General features: G+C 35.9%; 1 protein-coding gene across 1 annotated transcript; it reads left to right on the forward strand.

Annotated features, from left to right (window-relative positions):
• Positions 1–14: 14 nt before the first annotated feature.
• On the forward strand, positions 15–22,456 carry LOC132752397 (uncharacterized). Its single transcript, XM_060742717.1, has 3 exons — positions 15–87; positions 20,708–21,292; positions 22,359–22,456. The coding sequence occupies exons 2-3, from the start codon at positions 20,713–20,715 to the stop codon at positions 22,454–22,456; spliced, it is 678 nt and encodes a 225-aa protein (XP_060598700.1). The 5' UTR covers positions 15–87; positions 20,708–20,712.
• The last annotated feature ends 574 nt before the right edge of the window (positions 22,457–23,030 follow it).

Below are 23,030 nucleotides of genomic sequence, written 5' to 3' on the forward strand. Positions count from 1 at the left end.
TTCACAATAGTTCTATTAAATTTACAAACGTTTTTCGGTAGCGATCTGTTGGTTTGGTGGACATTTTAAGATGGAAAATATATAGAGGTACTACATTTTCTTTCTTTTTGTAACATCGTTTAGTAATTGTTTGGTTTTATACTTTTAAAAGTTTAAAAAAACACATATTGACTTCATTAAGCGGCCATTAACTTAAAAGTTTAGAAAAATTATCATCACCATGTAGGTATCAGGAAAAGTTCAACATTCTAAACAAATGATAAAACCAATAGAAATGTATCAATTGGATATTATTTTAAAATATTACTTAAAAGAAATTGATAGAATGTTAAGTGATTTAGAATGAACATCTATATGATGAATGATATTTTGTTTTTTTTGGACAATTGATTATAAATTAGAGAAAGATATGTCACACTTTCCGAAAACATCTATATGATTATTTTCGTGATTTGTTATGTAAAATACTAAATACTAGTTTCATTGTAATTGCTTAAGTGGTATCAAACGAGAAGTCTGGACAAACTTTGAAGATAAACAGTATTAAAGGGCCATTACATTAAAAAAAATCAAAGAATTGGAAAATACTGACGATATGCACAACTAGACTTGGAACTGAATTATCCTGTAAAGTATGAAATTGCGCTTGTAGTTTTGATTAGTATATCAGCGGCCGCTTAATTATTACACGGTTAGGGGTAGTGTCGTTTGAATCACATGTGCGGTCTTATATTTACTCTAAAGTAATTAAATTATATACCATTTGATTTGAATATAAATTCCGCATCTAATGGTATAACTTTTGTGGAAATTCATTAATTTTCTAACAAAGGGGAATGTTTTAAAAGGATGGATGTATTGTAGAAATTTTTATCATGACAACCATCAATATGAATAATTAAAGTTTTGTTCTGATAAATATTTTTTTAAAAGCTTTAGAACTTTTTAATCTGTTTAGATAATTGTAATTACGCTTAGTGTTTAAGACAGTTGTGATTTTAAATATTGATAAAAGCTATGCATGTTTGTTTTGTTTTGTCAGGGATGTAAATAGACACACAATGATGTATCATTTCTCCTTAATTTAGAATAACATTATCTTAACAAATTGAATACAAGTTAAAACATTAATGGTTATCAATAAAGTAAGATCAGATAGAGCTGAATTGTATAAATTGTATTAGAAGAATAGAGCACGTGTGTGATTATATCGGACCGACGTAATAACGGTATCACCTTTATAATCATGCGTACGATCTTATACTTAATCAAACTTATTTGAAATATGTATTATAGTATAATTTAATTTCCGAAATCAATTTTGCGTCTAAATGTGTCTTCATCTGAAGGTTCATGCAATCTTCTTAAATGTTTTAATGTTAAACAAGTTGAAAAAATGTATAAACTGCCCGTGATTGTGGAGCCGTTGGTTTTATTATATTTAACCAAAACATACTTGAATTTAACATTTTGTTTTCAAAATGAATTGTGCCAAATAATTATCTTTCTTTCTTACACAATTATACTTTTATTAACCAACAAACAGAAGATTCTTGTCATTATACTTGTTTGTTTTGAAAAAAATCCCATTTATTAAAGAATTATGTTTTAACCAGATTAAAATTATCAGTGTCATATCCGGATGAATGCGTGTTGTATGCACAATATGCATTAATACATGGCGGTGTCAATTCTCTTAAAATCGCTAGGCATGAAGGTTAATTTTGCATTAAAACAAAAGCATACCGTTTGAAGTGTTCGTCAGTCTTTTCATTATCTGTTCACAATCAATATCGACAAAAAGGTGTGTCAGAAATTCTTATATAAAAGCTCATTATTTATCGCCTAAACCTTTTACCACCTGATCAATCTAACCAGCCCAGTGGTTATTGTGTTCCCTTGTTATCTCAAACATATAAAGATCGAGTCCATGACTCAGCTGACGTCGTATTTCATGTCACATAATGTATTTTATCACACACCCGTGCCGAATTTGCGACTCCGTAAATATGGTATTGCACGGCCGTGCATATATTTTGACGTGACGTCATTAGCGTTATACAAACATAGTGTAAAGACGCGCTAAAAGTTAGCGTTTTACTATAGCGCGTCAATGAAAAATGACTCTTATTTCACTTTAAACGGTCTTTATTTTGGGTATGTGATTAATAGAATATTAAATGCGTGTAAGTTTATTACTGAATGTATTGCACTCGTTGGATAATAATGCTCGCCAGAGGCTCGCATAATATGATTTATTTAACTCGTGCAATAAATTCAGTATTGAACTTACACTCATTCAATATCCTCTATTTCAAAGTGATATGATAACGTGATATTTCCGGTTACTGCATATGGCGCAGCTATTTGGGGTATGGCGGTACATGCAAAATAGCGCCGACATAGTTACCACCAATTGCTAGTTAGTAGAGATGTTAATAATTTTATTGTATTTAAGGCCTAAAAAATACGCTGTTTCGGGTAACCCGACCCTTCCTATAAAAATGCGCCTACCCTTACTATTTTTTTCCGTTTCTGAGCAAAAAAATATATTCGTTAGCGAATAGAGAATTTCAAAGGCGGATAAATGCGAATTGAACGCTTGAGACGCTGTCGTAAAACGCTCAGACGATTTAGATCGGTCATTTTTTGTTATACGTTTTTTGATTGGCTCGTTGTGTATTGCGGACCAATGAATATCACGCTATTGGAAACTAGTAGGTATGACAAGCAATATGGCGGAAAAATGACTCTATACAATGTCCGTCTTGAACATAGACTTTAATGCCTCTCAGCAATGTCGTGTTAATGAAAAAAATCTGTCTTGTTAGCTTGCAGCTTGTGTTTTAATATTGACTCCGACATTAAATTCAAACTTCGACCAAATTAGCACCATTTATCTTTGACAGTACCTTCATTTTTTGAAAGGAAAATTTCCAGCAACCCATCGAGGCATCCTTTCTGGCTTTCCTATTTCGAAAAAGACATTTTTGGGTCCAGCACGCGGAAACAGCGCATCTCCGCCGCATGTTGGCATTTCTGTCTATGAATATTCCGTCCACTTAGGGGTAAATTTTATTCAGGCCTGTTCAGTTATCTCGATATGTTAACAGATTAAAATACGATAAAAAAGATCAACAAGGAAAGGCGGCGTCCAATGAACGCAACCCCCTTATAAAATTCTGGAAACAAAGTGATCCCTCGGAAGCATTAATCACAACAAAATAACATAAGAATTGCAGACTCGGTTTAATTGAGTCTGTACATGAGGGATAATAAATAAGTGCAACATCCCTCACGCCCCCTAGCACCGGCTTGAGCGGTACTCAATTCTCAACACTTTATAGTGTTGGCATCAATGATCCCGAAGGACCAGAAAATATAACAACACTGAAGTGAAGTACGGGGCAACTTTTTACGGCTGCCACACGGCACTTGACACCTGCTGTTGTGAAGTACAAAATTCTGGAAACAAAGTGATCCCTCGGAAGCATTAATCACAACAAAATAACATAAGAATTGCAGACTCGGTTTAATTGAGTCTGTACATGAGGGATAATGAATAAGTGCAACATCCCTCACGCCCCCTAGCACCGGCTTGAGCGGTACTCAATTCTCAACACTTTGTAGTGTTGGCATCAATGATCCCGAAGGACCAGAAAATATAACAACACTGAAGTGAAGTACGGGGCAACTTTTTACGGCTGCCACACGGCACTTGACACCTGCTGTTGTGAAGTACAAAATTCTGGAAACAAAGTGATCCCTCGGAAGCATTAATCACAACAAAATAACATAAGAATTGCAGACTCGGTTTTAATTGAGTCTGTACATGAGGGATAATGAATAAGTGCAACATCCCTCACGCCCCCTAGCACCGGCTTGAGCGGTACTCAATTCTCAACACTTTGTAGTGTTGGCATCAATGATCCCGAAGGACCAGAAAATATAACAACACTGAAGTGAAGTACGGGGCAACTTTTTACGGCTGCCACACGGCACTTGACACCTGCTGTTGTGAGTCATGCAGTTGAAATGCTGCTGAACGTGGTGCTACTAAGGGGCTATGAACAGCATGCATGTTATACTCCTTTCATTTAATACTGCTTTGATATGTAAAAATGCATTAAAACCAAGTCTGTTATTTTCTATCTTTCATTAATTTTGTTTTCATTGCTTTTAATATTTAAAAATTTGAAAAGCTGTTTTGATGTGTAAAGCTTTTCCAGTATAATTTTTCATCCTCTTTTGCATACTGAAACAAATTTTTAGCCGGACTTGGAGTCTGACTCTGTACTGTGCATCATTTTGTTTCATACCATCACAAATGTATCCCGTTTTCCATGTGTTCTTGAGATCTAATCTTTGCTTTTTTCAGATGGGCCATGGATACTTTTAGACGACACTTTGAATGACATCTACGAAATGCAAATCCATCAAAAAGCTTGACTATTGTCTATGACTATTCAGTGTTGTTATATTTTCTGGTCCTTCGGGATCATTAATGCCAGCACTATTAAGTGTTGAGATTGAGTACCGCTCAAGCCGGTGCTAGGGGGCGTGAGAAATGTTGCACTTATTCATTATCCCTCATGTACAGACTCAATCAAACCGAGTCTGCAATTCTTACGTTATTTTGTTGTGATTCATGCTTCCGAGGGATCACTTTGTTTCCGGAATTTGATATGTTGACATACATGTATCAGATAGAAAATAAACAGTATTTGATTGACAACGGTGTCTTTTTACAAAAAGAAGTGTTTGCACTCTTTATGTGAACCAGTGAATCAACAGTGCAATTAAAACTTATAGATTTTGTTAAATTGTACCATAGTGTCAAAATATACACTTTGTAATACTGTAAAAGCTTCAAAATGTCAGCACTACAATTTTTAATTCAATGAAATGTGCAATATTTAATGCATGGATATCAAATAGTTAAAAACAGAATAAGTCTAGATTTTTTAACTAAAACTTTGAAACCCTGATCACAGCAAGTCATTTTAGCCTTTTTATTGTGCTTAACTCCTACTATGCTAGCAGAGGATTGATCTGCCCTTTGCAACCAACGTAGACTCAGATCAGCAGAATGGCAACCATGCAAGCTAATGAGAAACTGTACTGTTTGCTGTTCAGGTTAGAGTCAAACTTTAAAGCAGTGCCTGTAGCAAACAAACATCAAAATTAACACATGTTTGGGTATATTGTCTTTATTCAATATTGAAATAAGATTAAATGGCATTAAAGCGATGCAGATTTTAATCATAATTATTGTTTATATGATAAAATATGATAATACAAAGTCAGGCAATGACAGTAGTGTAGGAAAGACTGCCATGTGCAAGAAAACACTCCGAACTTACGACAAATTTTGAAAACAAAAATAAAAAAAAATCCCTACCTACCCTACCTAGCAATTTTGGGAAGGTAACCCTAAACAAACAATTTGTTTTTGGCCTAAGAATAAGTAATATGGATAATAACAGATTGAACAAAAGAGTGTATTAGCATTTGGATACAATAAGTAATTACAGATGTAGAAATTAGAATTTTAGAAGATGAATGGTGATGAATACGTGAACTATTTAGATTCATGAAAGCTTTAAATGATAAAGTTCATACTTAGCTGAATAATGATATTAAGATAACATTCTTAGAAAATATAATTTTTTTATAAAGATGTTAGTTATAATGGAAGAGGTGACAATAAGTTGAGAAAAAATAAGTGACTTAAACAAGTTTAGTGTACAGAAACATGTTGTAAGATTATAATGTTTAAATTGCGTCAGAACAGCGTTTGCCAAGTTTAGAGCGAAAGGGGCACCTTTAAGAGACGATACTGGTGGTTATGAGGGTTTCACGCTTTTGTCCGTTTTGTGTCAATTTAGTTAGAGATAAGTTTTCAAGTTTTTTATTATTTGATGATAAAAGAAATGAGTTATTTTTACATGCAACTAGGATAAATAATAATTTTCATAATTTGACAGAGGAACAGAAATTCATTTCTTCTTTACGAAAGATGATGAAACCAGATGCCTTCTTTCTGATATTACAATGTAGACTGTTGACTTTAAGTATAGGATACATAAAATAGTTTTTAATCCTATAAATCAATTGTAGATTATATTAAATTAAACGGTTTTACTCAATTGCTAAAATACATATGTTAATTTAAATATGCTTGAATTTATCAAACATATTGTTACGAGCCGGAGTACTCCAGTCTGGGCCACTTGGTAGCGCTGTGAGGTATCTTGCTTTGCTTGCTGTTCAGATGTAGGAGGTTGGGGCTACTTGGCTAGCTAACAGACGGCGATGACGTTTAAAAAAATGTGTACGTTTGCTAGCTTGCCAGTGCGCAGCTGTAATGCCTTCCCGGTCTACAGCATTCTCAGGATAAAATGGGGAGAGGTGTGACTTCCACAAACTAAAGATTAAAATATTAATTATGACTGGACAATAAATAAGTTGCTCTGACATTTTAAAATTTATTTGAAGCAAATGTACTGAAGTAGATTCACTGAATGTCATAAAGAAATAACACGTTCAGTTATGGCAACTCGTTAAAAAAAAGAAAAAAAACCCGAAACTAAAAGAAAAACACGTTGACAAAATTCCGCGTGGGGGCTATGTGTGACCAACACTTATAACTATTAAGCAGAAATTTATAATATAGAATCTACAACATGCTTAAGTATTTAAATCTAATAAAATTTATATCTATCTTAATATTATATCAAGCGCCTACAAAACTCAAAAATTTATCTTTAAAATGAACAAATGAGCACCAGATGCATTAAAAAAACCAAGCTATCTACCTGTACTTGTGTTTCCCTAGAAATAAAGATTCAGAGTTTAATTAAACTTTGAAAAATTCAAAGATACTAAAGAATGTGGCGCTCTTAAAAGTTGAAAATGTGGAAGTGCCCCAAAATGGTCGACCACGCCTATATATAGCCCCTGCAATTTCCAACAATCCAACATCCCAACGAACGCTGTTAGACGTTCCAACATTGTTAGAAGAGGCGCCAAAGGGTCTCCAACAATGTCAGGCTTCCAACTGTATTACGTTGCGACAAATACATACATAATTTTATACATGTAAATACACAGAAATGAATAATTGTTTCATAAAGTTGCCTCACAAGAATGTCTATAATTACCTTTGAATAAATTTATCAATTCAAATTTGGCGGGTGAATAACTTTTGAGCTAAAAATAGCGCTCACAAACAAATAACGTCAAATGAGAAAAAATGAGACCGGAACAACATGGCCGCTGTAAATACAACATTAACTTAGGGTAAAATATTTACTGAAAATATGCGACAGAACAGTAAGTGTCAAATATTTTAAATGTCCATACAGATAAAAGGCAACCACCTACCTGATATGCAATACTTTCAATCATGTTGCCATATCAAAACTGGAAAATGCCTAGAATTGTGAATATTGCAGAAATTTACTGTTCAAAAATGTTATTACCAATAAACAAAAAAAATCAGATATGCATACATATATACAGACAAATACATCAACAGCTATATAACATATATATATATATATATGATCTCAGTCCCTCCTTTCGACGTGTCTGCGCTCCTGTCTAATACCTTTATCTCTCTCCGCTCCTGACATCGCCTCTGCTTCTATCTTGTCGCATTTCCTCCCGTCTATCTCCAGTTCTCTCTCTGCTCCTGTCTCTTCAACTCCTGTCAAGCCTCTGTTGCTGCATGTCTCGTCTTGTATCTCTGTTCCCCTCTTTACACCTATAATTCTGTTCACCACCGCCCTTACTACAATCTCCCTGATGACCTTGTATAACTCCCTCTCTCTCCCTCTGCGTATCCGTTTACCGCTTCTACTTCTACTCCTCAAGTTGATTCTTTCCATTATATGCTCCTTGACGTTATCTAGCCTCCGTTCATCCCGAACTCTGCTCTTGCTCCTACCTGTTCTGTCGCCCTGCCCTCCTCTCCAATCCAGACTCTGCTGCCTCCCATCCTATCATTTACTGCTTCATTCTTGCTCCTGCTTCTGCTCCTCTCTCTCCCCTCGTTAACCTCTCCGGTAATCCATCACCTGGATCCTCTGCACCTCCTCTGCACCTCTTTTTACTCAAACTGTTACTAAAAACCTCCATTTTTTTCCGTAACTCCCTTTAGTGAATACGTCAATCCTCTCACCATATCCCCCACTCTGTCCACTGACCTATTCACCAGATCCGAGCACTGCTTCACCAGTGTCGCAAGTGTAGTCATAAGTTCCTGTGACCTAAAAGATTCATCCGATGTGCTCGAACCACTCGAGCTGCTAGATGAGTCCGATGACACTGTCGGATGTCTTTTCCTGGTCCCAACTCGATCAACTGACTCTCCAGCGTCCCTGAACTCATCTTCCTTCCCTACTGCCTCCTGGTTATTCAGGGATTCTGTATTTATCTATTTTACCTCACTGCTTGACTCTTCCCTCGGTACAACTATCCGCAGATCTAACGCTTCTTCTGGCGGTACCAACGCCTCCTCTGCACCGACACCATCCACCTCCAGCTCGATTAAAACCTTCTCTGTTGGCAATGTTTCTTCGTCAGTATAATCCAACACGAACTCCTTCGCCGCCTCCGCCAATATGTCTAACTCAGTCTCCGGTGCCTTCTTAGCTGAAGTCTCGACATGTGAGGGCCCTGGACTAGATGCTGGAGTTCTAGCCCTACCTAAAAAGTATTTCAAAGATTCATCTTTGGTCAGCTGTTCAATGTCCTTTTTACCTACAATGTAAGGGTCAGGACTAACAAGTGGTCTTACATTTACTTCGGCGCCCCCTCTCTGTTTGTGCCAGGCATAGTTCGTAAGATGGCGATCAAACTGTTCCTGACTCGTGCAATGAAACATGCACTGGCTGCAGCTATATGGTACAGCTAGGCCCGTCCTCTCTTTTTAGCTGCCAGAACCATACGATCTGTCATCTGAAAATAAATAAAGACCACACGCGGGTTTACTATAATGCTGGAATGTCTTCTTCAGCATTGTCGGTCACACCGACGAATTGCCCCATGGACGACAAAACTTACGCGGTTCCATAGCTGATTAAAAAATTATCACGTTAGCGCATTATCACGACTTGAAATAAAAAAAATTACCACAGGTAACCGGCGACTGAGCGAAAGTCTTCACTGGTCAAATACTATACCAAGCACTTTATCCTTGATCTGTTTTCACAATTTGTTTGCACTCCCTTACAACTGCTGAGACCTAGTGTAACACCTTGTTTAATACAAAAGACATAAAAACACAACAAAAGTATCAATATCTTTATTATACTTATATATCTGTACACGTATTGTATGTATATATGTAAATGCTTCAGATTAATCTTTTTTAAGTTTCTTCTGTAGTTTTACTGTCCAATTTGGGGGTTTTTCTCCCTCATATGGCTTCAGCTTGTCATGATTTACTACCCTCTTGTAGCCATTCTGGTCCATCTGGATCACAAAGGTGACGTCTGATAGGCATGAGGTCACTATAAAAGGTCCCTTGTAGTTCCTTTCCAACTTTGGCGCTGACCCTGCTCTCCTTGACTCGTGTAGAATCCAAACCAAGTCGCCTTCCTTATACTTGTTGATCATGGCCCTTGCATCGTAAATCTCCTTGCTTCGCTCAGCGGCCCTCCTAAGGTGCCTCCGTGCCAATGCATGTGCCTGTTGTAAGTTTTCCCTTAGCTTGTCAACATAAGCTCCATATGATGTTACGGACTCGATGTCACCTTGTATTCTGCTGCTGAACACCAATTCAGATGGTAGCATTACCTCATGGCCTAATGCCAACAAATTGGGGGTCATCTTGGTTGCCTCATGGGGCGTAGCCCTATACGCTCCAGCAATACATCCTAAATGCAGATCCCATTCAGTTTTGACACTTATATAAGCTTTGAGCATTTTGATAAGGGAACTGTTCCATCTTTCGACTTGTCGTTACACTTGGGATTTCTTGCTGTCGTTCTGGTCTTCTTTACCTTTAGCATTCGACACATCTCCTGAAAAACCTTATTCCTCCCCTGATCAGTATGAATGGTGATTGGACATCCCCACCTGGGTATGAACTCGGACACAACGTACCAAGTGCATGCCTCAGCTGTTTGATCTGCCAAAGCTACCACTTCGACGTACTTCGAGAACAGGTCGGTTATTACCGAGGCATAGCGATTCCCTCGAGGTGTGCATGGGAGTGGTCCTATGTAGTCCATCGCCAAAAATATGATAAACAAGATCAACAAGGAAAGGCGGCGCTCAATGAACGCAACCCCCACATGACCCAGCAACAAGAAAACGTCCCAAGGTGCTCTAGTCCTATTTGTTCTAAGGGGACCTCTTGGAGTCTTCATGGGCTTCTTGTCTGCAGCACATATAATAGATAAATAAAGAATCCCTAAAGAAAGCCCAACACGGCAAAATTTAAAATGTTGCAGGCTCGGTTTGATTGAGCCTGTTCATGGACGGTACTGGAAAGTGCAAGTTACCGTCCACGCCCCCTAGCACCGGCTTAAGCAGAATGTCGCATCTTTTGATATATATAGACATTTCTGCCTTCATTTAGTACCAGAAATACCTTTGGGTCAGCTTTTCTGTAGTCTTTTTGACTCCCATGTGACCGGCCATTGGTGCATCATACATTTGGAAGAGCAAATGCTTCTTAAATTTTTGTGGTACTATTATCTGGTAGTGCTGTCCTGTACCATCTTGCTTCTTGAAGATTTTTCTCAACACTCCGTCAGTGACCTCTAATGCATCATACAACAAGAAACAAACAATGCCTACTTGCTGGACTCATTGCAGCGATGTCTCGGTCTGATGGCATTTTCCCCTCAGACTTTGCCTCTAGCACCACCTTGACATCTGGATCGTCCTCCTGACTCTTCTTAATTTCCGCCACGGTATAGCCTGACAAAATTCCCTGTATGCATTGTTCAGGCAGCTTTTCTCTGTCAGTCGTGGGTGTCACTAATATGTCCTTACCTTCTTGCCTTGCACTGCGCACTGCTTTTGTTTCTTCAGTGATTTCCTTCTCACCACTTGAGGCTTCAGGCTGAGCCATCACTATTCCTGCATATGAACCATCCAACATCATGCTTTCCGCCCTCTTTTGGCACTTCTTACATGGCCCACATTTCAGCGGTTCCATCATGTCGACATCTGCACATTGGCAGTCCTTTGGAGTTTCACATCTCGAGAGTGCATCACAATGGCCTTGTTTGTGCCCTGGTCGGTATTCAATCCAGAAATCATACTGTGTCAGTATTTCTAACCACCTTGCCGTTTTTCGCGTGGTTCCTTCTACTTAAAAAGATAATCCAGCGCCCTGTGGTCTGTTCGGACCCGGAACCTGCGGCCCAAGAGATACTGGCGGTAGTACTGTACAAAGTACCGTATTACCAGCAGTTCTTCCTTAGTAATACAATAATTCCTTTCGGCATTGTTCAATGCCCTGCTTGCATACCCGATAACTCTTTCACGTCCCCCCCCCCCCTGCATCTGTGAAAAAATTCCGCCTATTCCCAAGTCTGAGCCGTCTACATCTAAAAATAGTGGAAAACAGAATTCCTAAAGAAAGTCTAACACGACAAAATTGAAAATGTTGCAGGATCGGTTTGATTGAGCCTGTTCATGGTCGGTAATGGAAAGTAGAAGTTACCGTCCACGCCCCCTAGCACCGGCTTAAGTAGAATTCAACATTTAACACGAAAATGGTGAAATTTTGAATTTAGAAACATCCGCAGATGTGTTCATACGGCGGTTATCACGGAATCTTCAATGTGACACAGCAGTGCCATTCCATGAAAAGCGGCGTATGGTCCCCAAGTAAAAGAATGCTTTTGCCCTAAACGAGAAAACAATGGGCGGAACAAAATAAAATGTAATTTTGAAAGGGGTCTGAGGTTATGAAATTCTGCAAACTCTCTTCCATCATTCAACGGATACCCCATCACATCTGGGCTCACTAATGCGGATTTTATATCCTGGAATGATCTTTCACAATCAGCTGTCCACTATAACTTCTTTCCTATCTAAGTAAGTTCCACCATAGGCCTGGCACGCTTCGCAAAGTTTTCTACGAATTTTCTGTAGTAGCTTCCCAAAGCTTCAAACTGCTTAACTCTACGGGCATTCTTTTGTTTCGGCCAGTTTAAGATATTTCTATATTCATGGGATTAGGCCATACCCCCTCGCCTGATACCACGTGTCCTAAAAATGTCACCTCCTTCTGTAGCATCTCACACTTCTCTGGTTTCAGTTTCAGTCCCGCTTTGCCTTATCTCTGTAGTACTTTGTCTACTTTATTAATGTGATCCTCTATGTCAGTGCCAAACACTATGACGTCATCAATATAGATGAGGCAGGTCTCCCATTGTAATCCCTGCAAAGCTATTTCCATTGTCCTCTGGAACGTACGGGCCACGTTGTTCAGACCAAATGGCATTCTAGACATTTCATATTGTCCGAATTTGCACACAAATTCGGTCTTTTGGACATCTTCCTCTTTCACCGGGATCTAAAAATAACGGCTAGTGAAGTCAAAGGTGCTGAGTAGTGTCGATCCTGCCACACAGTCCAGACAGTCAAGTACACGAGGCATTGGAAATCCGTCTGGTTCAACCAGTTCGTTAAACACATGGTGTAACTGACCCGTTTTTCTTGCGAACAAGCACAATCAGAGATGCCCATGGCGATGTGCTCTCCCTTATCACCCCTTTTGCTTTCAGGTCTTCTATTGCTACCTTTTCTTCATCTGCGAATGCGAATGGCACTTTCCTTGGTCTTTGCTTGAGTGGGCGTGCATTGCTTGTGTTGATGTTCTGCTAATTTAGTAAGGCCTATATCCCACTCATTCTTCGAGAAAATTTCTTGATGGCGAATTAACAAATTAGCTACTTTATCTCTTTAATTATCTTTGAGGATGTGAGGACAATTGCAATGCCTTGAATGCTGCCTCTTATATAAATACCATCACATAGTCCAGCTTTCCTTCTTAGCGCCAATGGTTTCTCAGCGGAACCGTCATCCCGTTTCTTTTGGCCATTAGTTTGGACCTCCCTATGGCCACAAAGGTAGGTCCGTTCTAGTTTAAAGGACTGTTAGACGAACCGGCGTTATAAAAACCTCTCGCATTACCCTTGTCTCCCCTATCAATGTCTCTCCCTTGGCCTCCACACGACCATCGTATCTCCCATATCCTGGTCGTCTCTTTGGGCAATCTCTCGAAAAGTGTCCCTTTTGTCTGCAGTTGAAGCAAGTTACGTCCGATTTGCTATCTTTCCTAACGTTGTCTCGACTCTTGTTTGTCTCTACCACTTCCTTCAGTTTCATTTCCATTTCCACAATTTCTCATGCTATGCGTGTTCCCATCTGTTACTTGTTCTTTCATGGTGCCTATCTATTACTATGTTCTTACGACGTAGTTTACCACCTGTGACACAGCCTCATCAATTTCACTAGGTTCCTTATGATATTCTACATGAAACCTTGCCTCATCATCATTAAGTCCATCTATAAATTTACGCAGCAGATCTTCTTGTCTTGTGTACCTATCTCTATTCTGGTGCGCTTTATCGTACAGTCTTTTCAGATCAGCAGCATACTCTTCCGCTGTTTCCCCTGCCTTCTGTGTCCTCCTAGCAAATTTACTGGCAAACGTCTTTGCAGTCTCTATGACCCGGTATCTATTGTTGAGCTCCTGTGTTAACTCCTTGTAATTCGAATGTACACTACTTGGTAGTTGGGTAAAAACAAATTCTGCTGCCGATCCTTGGAGTTTTGGTAACATCTGATCCAGTCGTTTCTCCTCATCCCACTTGTATCTAGCAGCTAAGGCCTCAAAACGACAGAACCACACCTTCCATTCCTCCTTCCCGGTGAATGCTGGGATGTTCACCTGATTTTGTTGCAATGAAGGGATTGCTATGTAACCCTTTGCATGATTAAAGTCCAAACCGTCCCCTATACTACATTAGAATTTACATAGTACATTAAAACAACACAGTCAACATATGAGCCGCGTCACGACAAAACCAACATAATGGGTTTGTGACCAGCATGGATCCAACCAGCCTGCGCATCCGCGCAGTCTGATCAGGATCCGTGCTGTTTGCTATCAGTTTCTCTACTTGTAAAGAGTTGGTAAGCGAACAGCATGGATCCTGATCAGACTGCGCGGATGCGCAGGCTGGTCTGGATCCATGATGGTCGCAAACCCATTATGTTGGTTTTGTCGTGACGCGGCTCATATATATATTTTGTGAACTTTCTTATTTCAGAAAAATATGAAACAAGCACAGACATACGATAAGGATAATGGGCAATGACGATAATTAACGCTCAAAATTCTACATTCTGTTTCTCATAGCAAGGGTTCCTGTAAAGTCACATGCTTTTCCTTTTTTCACTGTCAAGCTGAGATACAGTAGTTGTATTTCAAAACATAGACTGTTATTATGGCAATTGAACAGTAACTGATGATGATAAATATGAGGGATTCTATAAAAAAAACTGCTTGAAAAATAAGACTGTCTCCCTCTTCTATAATAAATTGAATATTACCCATAGATACCGAAGGATATTAATAGATATTAAGGGTCACAGGATAACTGACTATTCAAGCAGCGTTAACCATGAAACTGAAAATGTAATTTTGAATTTTACCTGTGTTCAATAGTTTTAACAATTTATAAAATGACGGGTGTCCTTGGATAATTACGCGAAACCACGCGTGTAACTATTATGCACAGCTAAATAAAGACACAGTTTTTGGGCAGTGCCGTGATAATCACACGCAAGACTTTATATTTAATCAATTATATCCGAATGATTATTTTCTATATCCTTTTAATTATAGTATAGCGAACAGAGGATAATTTTTTGGAGAATATGACATAATTTCATTCTTAATCCAAATCCAAGCGTAACATCAAAGCATTAGGTAAAAAGAAAAAGGAAAAGCATTGAATATCAGTTAGGTTTTTGAATAACATCTCTCTAGCAACCGAAGACCCGATGTTGTTTTTTTTAATCTGTCATTGGTGCATCATAAACTTACTATTTTGGTGAGCTTTTTAGTATTTTCTTTCGAAATCGATAAGTATGTAATTTCGTTCGAGGCATTTTGTCGTGACCATGCCTGTCCATGACTGTCCGCGTCCGTAAAAAATCGCGCATCCTGCGAAACGTCGCGGATACCGTCGCGGAAGCGGAGGAATATATTCAACGTATACTTTGATAAGCGAATCGGTAGCGGACGCGGATGACGGACGCGGACCACTGATAGCGTATAAATGATATAGCGGCCTTACAGTCTTATATACACTCCAAATAAGTTGAATGCTATACCATTTAATTCCAAGGTAAATTCCGCATCTAATGGTATAACTTTTGTGTGAATTCTGTTTTCCCAAAACACGGGTATGAATTAAAAAAGAACATTTTAATGGAATTTTGACAAATGGCGTCCTTTTCTTATGAATTCATATACTGCGCTTTTTTTTCTTTTATCTGGGGTAACAATCGATTATAATTTCTAATTTTATACATATTGAATGTCGCTTACAGCTACATGTATTCAATTGAATATAATACAAAATAATTGTTATAAAAATGATAATATTTTTTAAGTTATTATATATAAAACAAATATCGAAATGCAAAATTACCAAATCCGGCCAGAATAGCGCTAATGCATCTTTATTCAAGCTTTAAGGTCTGCAGAAACAAGCTCGGGCTTAAATACACCCTCCCGTTCCTGGACATGCTAATGCACGAAAAAGGTTATACACCATTCTAAAGTGTTAACATTTAATTATAATGTTTTGGAAGCTAAATTAATACAAATGTCTTGCATTGATATAACATTAATGCCCTAAATATAATGACCCACAGGTTGTTTCCTTTACGTTTCAGGGAAGAGTAAGAGCAACGAACATTACTATTTTTGCTACAACGCAAATCGAAATACTACTGAATTTGCTAGAGAAAATGTTACTTTAATTCGATTTAAAGAAATCTGCATAGTACAATGGTATGGAGGCTATTCGTTGCCAAAATTCTAGCCTTGTTGATCTGAGTTGAACAGTTTGTTTAAGGACAAAATACAATTGTATTTCTTTGTATGTAAACTCCAATGTTGCAATCTTGGATTGAGTGTGCCGATTTAACACTGTAAACATGTATTTCAACAAAATGCATTTTGTTAAACGACAAAACATTAACTGTTTCTCTGATAGTAGCAATACCAACTGTTCATCCTAACATGCGGAATACTCATTGTTCGTGTATAGGCCGACATTCCTTAGTTTTACATTGTCAAACCATCAGCATTATCCAGTGTACACCAATTTTTCAATAGGAGATAAAATAAACTCCGCCCATTTTCCCGCCTACTACATTATCGTACAAAAACGTAATTATTCGCTCATTTTCGGTATTTACCGTCAGCGACAAGAAGGAAACAAGAACACGCACCGGCGTAGTTTCCGTTTACCGCACTTTTTAGGTGTTTATTTATCCACCAAACATAATTTACTTGCATGATGCTATTCTATGCCATTGTTCAATCATTATCAGCGGACTTTAAATGATTATAGGCATATAAGCATTGAAACGTTGTAGATACCACATTTCCTAGAAAAAGAAACTAAAAAAATACTAACCATGTTACTTACTGTCCGAGGTTAAATATTGTTCAAGGAAGTAAAATTATTAATAAGATTATGTTCAACGACACATAGATTTTACTAAGGGGAGTAACATTGACAGTTATGGACGTTTTCGGGGGTTTTCATATAGACATATTGTTAGAATATGATAACAGAAACAGGGAAAAAATTGGGATCACCGTTCTCGTTAAAGCTCGCCAAGATACACTTCCTCGCTCACCGGATAAACCTTCTCCATCCCGACATCAACAATGTATTCTCTATCTCAACATTTTCGGCATACTTTCTTTAGGGATTCTTATTTTCTCTATTTTAAACACTGCGCAATGACCTTGTGATGAAATTTCCTACAATTTGAATATCGAGTTTTATTGATTTTCTTCGATAGACTGCGCCAGATTGCGCCCCCGGAAAATTTCGTCGAAAAACGTATGGTTGCGGTCTCAGACTTTGTTTTGGCGACGTTTGGCCTCGTCGGTTACAGCTACATCTTACTGTCATTTTATTTGATATTTTTCACGTATTCGCTGTTTCTTGTCATTGTTAACGAATTTTTCAATAGCAGTATCTGAAATCCAAATTACGATTCGATTCCTTGGCTTGACTTTTGGTTATTCAAATGGAATTTTTCATATTCGTGAATGACTTTTTTCTCAGGACTAAAATCGAATTTTGGTTGAATAATGTCATTTGTCTTCGCATTACTTTGTGAGAATTCAACAGATTTCAACTTACTGTCAGCTTCCTTTCCCACTGTATAAAGCAGCAAGTGACATGTATTTCTACATTTTCTCAAAAACTTTTAATGTTTTTCTTATAGAAAGAATATCGGTGTTTCCATTAACCCCATTTAGTTTGGCTTAAAAACGTATTGTGGTTGTTGTACACCATTTCGCTGTATTTAAAAAAAATTGCGTTAGTTCTTTACAATTTCATGTAATCCAGCTAGTCATTGTGCTATTTATATAGTAAATTAAATCAAACGTGTTTATTTATTTGCAATTGATTGTAAGTCCTATTTTTACAATTCAAATTCCTTTCATAGTTTACAACTTAATGTAAGCCAATATTTTATTTCTTTAATTTCTTACTGATGTATATTTGCTTCATTGCTTTATTTCTGATATTATATGAAATTTTCTGACAGTTATCACCAGGACACCATTGAATATACATATCTTCTATTATAACTATTAACACATAATGTTGCGAACATTTTCAATGGGTGGCTCGATTTACTGTCCAACGCTCTCACTGATTCTCATAAGAATTGCGAAATTGACAGATCAAAAGTCGAAAAAATCGATCTCCTTAATAGGGCCTATTTTTGAAGATTTCGTAAAGTAGAACCCTTAAATGAGACAATTGTGAAATTTTTTGAACATCAACCAAATACTTTGCGAGTACTACTCTCTGAAAGAAGCAACCCTAGTTGTAAAATGTATCCTATTGTAATGTACGCTACTACCAGTTTATTAATTAACATTCCGAATTTCATAAGAAATATTAAACATATCCACTTCAGAGAACTTTCTTTTTGCCATATATTCATTACATTTATAAAATAACAAAATATTTCACTATGAAACGCTTGAAATATTTTTTTCTTGAGCTTGCAAAGTTATCGCAATAAAACGCAATTCTACAAAAGTACGTTTATTTAAAATGTGGAATTTTTGATGATTGATTTCAATTGTATGATTCCATTTATTTGTTCTTATGTTTTGTTTAAACCTTACTTCAATAATGATAACGTGACGAAAAAAAACTTTGCAAACAAAATACATGACTAAAGTTTTGAGTCTTTTTGACAGAACATCAATTGTCTCGGACATTACGTAATCCAGTAAAAATATTCGTTGTGGGTAATAGTAATAGTTATTATTATTATTATTATCATTTTTTATACAATCATTTTTTAAGTTTAAACTTTTTAAACTTAATATTATTAAGTGTGTTCATTTAAGCTTGAGTTAATAGCATGAGTAAATAATATTGTACAAACGAATTTAATTACGAGTATAACTATGTATCCGGCATACATAAGAAGTTACATACCTGTCCTTATGTCAATGTCATAAAACATATTTACTGAGATCGTGGGCATATATGCAGCGTACAGAATAACAATACATATATTACAATTCATGCCTTTGATATTATTAATGCTACATCAAATTTTAAGATTTGAACAGAACATTTCAAAAAGGGCACCTTACTAGCCAATATTGAGATAAAATGTATTTTAATTGTTAATTATTATGTGCTTCCTACGTACTTTAAAATATTTCAATTACAAAGAGCCAACATTGTCTTTTCCTCTTCTACACTTGTAAGTGTGATTGCTACTTATTTCTAATACAGATTTAACCATATTATGACTGTAGAGATGAAGAAAATTTTCAAGATCTGCGTGTAATGTTCGATACTAATATTGTAATGTTTGATACATCGTTGTTATATGTTGTAGACGCTATCATGTGTATAATATTGTACATGATATATTTTAAACATGTCAGCAACTATGTTAATAGTATCTGATAATATTTTCATTTATTATATGTATGTTTATAATAGTAGTTTTTTCACTAGCGCGGTGAAACGTTATTGGGGTTTGAAACTGATTTAGATGATAATCAACAAAATTGCCTCATATATATTTACGCATTTAAATTACAAACACCTATTTACTTTATTTAAACAATATATAATTATGGAATATTTCCTCAAAACAAAAGCAAAATCGCTGAAAACATTAACAAATGTATAGATTGCCATCAGAATAATTCAGTAATGTTCGATACGAAATGTAGTGAACATTACAATACCTATTATGAAAGGCATATCACTTATAATCTATATCTAAACAATTTCAGTAAGAAAACCTTGCAGACAGGTTCTGGCTTTGGAAGAAAATAAATATTAAACGTATTACATCTTTGTTTTTGTTGTTACTAGAATCTGATATTCAGTTCATAGATTCTAAAGCCTTACTTATACAAAATTAAGAAAATTTGATTATAACTGTAAAAATACAAAGGATGCATACATTTATGCTGCATCTATGATTAAGTATAACACAAAAATGACTAGTTTAAGTCCTGGTTAGTTGAAAATTAAGTATACTAAAGTCATGTTACATTTTTATTGTATTGAACATTACAGTCGCATACATTACAGACATATGTGTATATAAATATATTAAAAGATTCGTGGGCACAATTCTTTAAGATTTGGTTATTATATATCCCTCGAAATGTAAATCATTCATTAAAAATTCCTTATTTGGGAAATAGTGCATAGAACGTACAAATTTTTAAGTAGCGAACATTACATGCTGAAGTCATCATCTGGCACAGGCTGTCAAAGTAATAGAATCTTGGTTAATTCTTAGAATTTATCATAAGAAAGATAAGTCTGGCTATAGTAGCATAAGTATTTAATTGTAAATAAACATATAAACGACTTAGATTACTAAGTTATTTTCAGTTATGTGCGGCACTTAATTTACAAGTCGCGTACATTACCGATGCCAGTAAATTTTGGCGACAGTTCTAAAACATTCGACATATGACAAAGATCAGCCTTTTCAAGTGGGTCAAGCTTCGAAAACAGATAAGAGGACATACATACTCCTGCACAAATTAATTTTTTGCCGGAATTGTATAGGTTTTTGGGGTTACACTAGCTCAAATACGAATAATCCAAAATGGTGACAGTCTCGAACATTACATTTCCAATAGCTTCCCTCATAAAATTTTGGTATCGAATGTGTTATCAATGAAGTCTATGGATAAAATAAAAACAATCCATTATATACTTTTTGCACGTTAGCTATCAAAAAGCAAGTGTTTCTTAATCGATTATGTTCAGAGTGTGCAGCGACATCAATTTCACAATTCGCGTGAGAATAAGTGTCTACTTACTGGGTTAACCGGCCTGTTAACTAAAATAAGATGTCTCGTTTTAAAGACGTATCGCATAATTTGCCTTGTAATACATTATTTCAGCAAACATGAGTGTGTCTAAATCAGTTGTAGAAGAAATTGAGGAAAAGTTAAGTGAAGAAGCAGGAATAAACAAGAAATTGATTCGTCTGTACAAAGCGAAAGAAAATAAGGCAAACGTTGATGAGTTTCATAGAAAATGCGATGCAAAAGGTCCTACAGTCACAATCTTGTATGGCGTTTACAATACAACCTTTGGCGGCTATACTTCTAAAGATTGGAGTTCACCTGCGAAAAAACGGACAATACAAGACGATAAGGCTTTCCTTTTTACAAAGAATGACAGCGCAGATGCAAAATGTGTCATTTTTCCAATTAAGAGAGACAAGAAGGATGTAGCGATAACATGCTATGCAAAATACGGTCCTGCATTTGGAGGAGGAACATTTGGAGATTACGATCTTCTAACATTTAAAAATAAGACTGCCTCAGAGGTTACAGGTGATGATCTATATTTGAATGGTTCGATGCATATTAACAACGCCTATGAGAGCCGTGCAAAAGATTCTTCTCTACCAAAAACAAAAACTGTTGATATTAATTCTGGGAAGATGATTGTGAAAGAGCTAGAAGTTTACCAAGTAACAGGTAAGTAAGTATTCATGTCTCCCCTTTGTGATATTTTACCTGTATATTCAACAATAATAATAAATTATATCCAACATTTGGTTATTTTTATATGCAATAATTGAATATTTCATTTTTGTTTATAAATTTTCATAATGGCATTTACTTTGTTAAAATCTTTGACAATTATTTATTTCAATTAGCTTATTTTGACTTCAAACAAGTCACGCGAATAACCATCTATGCATTTGACTATAAAGATGGGATGCTTTTTTATTTAAGCTATAAACTACATACCCGGTAATTTTTATAATAAAACTAATAGCATTTCTTTTTTATTAGAAATTGCCGATTTTGATATATAGTATGAAAGATCAGTTATATTATATTAATTAGGGATAGTTAAACTTCATCTTGGCTTTAATAAATATCGTTCAATTATCTGTTGTTATGACACTATGAAACGGAAATTCTCACTACTATGTCATTTCAGATAATAACTGATCATTGAGAACATTTCCATAGCTCAGTCTTAGAATAATGATGTTGGCGTCACACTTTGTTTAAGTTCGAATAGAACTCTAGGTCACTATAACACTCGTAGTTCCAACATAGATCCTGAATGAAGAAAAATCTCTTATGATTAAAAAAGATCATTGGCATCAAATGTTTTTCGTACAATATTTACCTTAAAGTCAGGAATCGTAATTAAAACTTTTTGTAAAATTTTCCAGTTTTTGTAGATAAACATTATACCCTTTGTATTGCAAAGTTATACTTGTATTCAGCTATCGGGTTTCAAACAAGTATCCAAAATTTCTGGCATTTATTTAAAGGCTAATACATGTCAATATAACATAATGGTAGTCAAATATCATTCCGCTAGTAAACACGATTTTACGGTGAGCTTTCCAAACTTGAATTACTGCATTTCCAGGCTTTTTTTATACTAAAAACACAAGAGCGCTGTCCGACGGAAATGTCTATGTAAAAGACCTATTCAAAGGCTCTCTAACATTTGAACCTAAACGGAAAATCACAAATAACTAATTCAGTGTATTATCAATGCACTTTTTTATTTCTTCAGATGATGTAACTAAAGAAAAATGGTTAGAACAAACGAAGGTATACCAATTTGAATGCATATTTGATAGTGCAATGATTGTGCATTTAATAATTGCTTAGCAGGAAAACTTTAGGAATTAAAATACATAGATTATCAAAGAGAAATGATTATGTATGAAAATTCCCAAATTGTAATTATATCAACATTAGTTTTGGTCATTCTAACATGCCCAAACTATCAACTCTTTTAATATGCATATGTTAGAAAAGTCAAAAATATTAAAGCAAGTAGTTCAAGTAATATAAAATTCAATGAACTCAAATATCAGCCAAAATTTTAAAAATTACATTTTCTCTTTCTCTCTTAGATTAAGTATTTTGGATTCTTTTTTTTCTAATCAGTTTTTAGATTGGCTCGTCTATTCTTAGTTTCAACGTCATTAATAAGTTCCATTTCTCTGATATTGGGATAGTTATTGTTCTTATTTGAACTTTTTGTTTTTCAAAATTAAGCTAAAAAAATAATAAAACATTGAATCGCTATCAAAATAAAAAGGTAAAATGTTCGAAAATCGGCATTGTTTATATTCTTCTGCGTTTAATAATAGGTTTAAACAATACATTTCAAACACGAAATTGTATGTTGCATACCTTGTCAAAGACACATGTTTTCACTCTTTGATTTTAAAAACAT

This window comes from Ruditapes philippinarum, unplaced genomic scaffold (assembly GCF_026571515.1).
Source record: "Ruditapes philippinarum isolate M1 unplaced genomic scaffold, ASM2657151v2 ctg239_1_1_1_1, whole genome shotgun sequence".
NCBI lineage: Eukaryota > Metazoa > Mollusca > Bivalvia > Venerida > Veneridae > Ruditapes > Ruditapes philippinarum.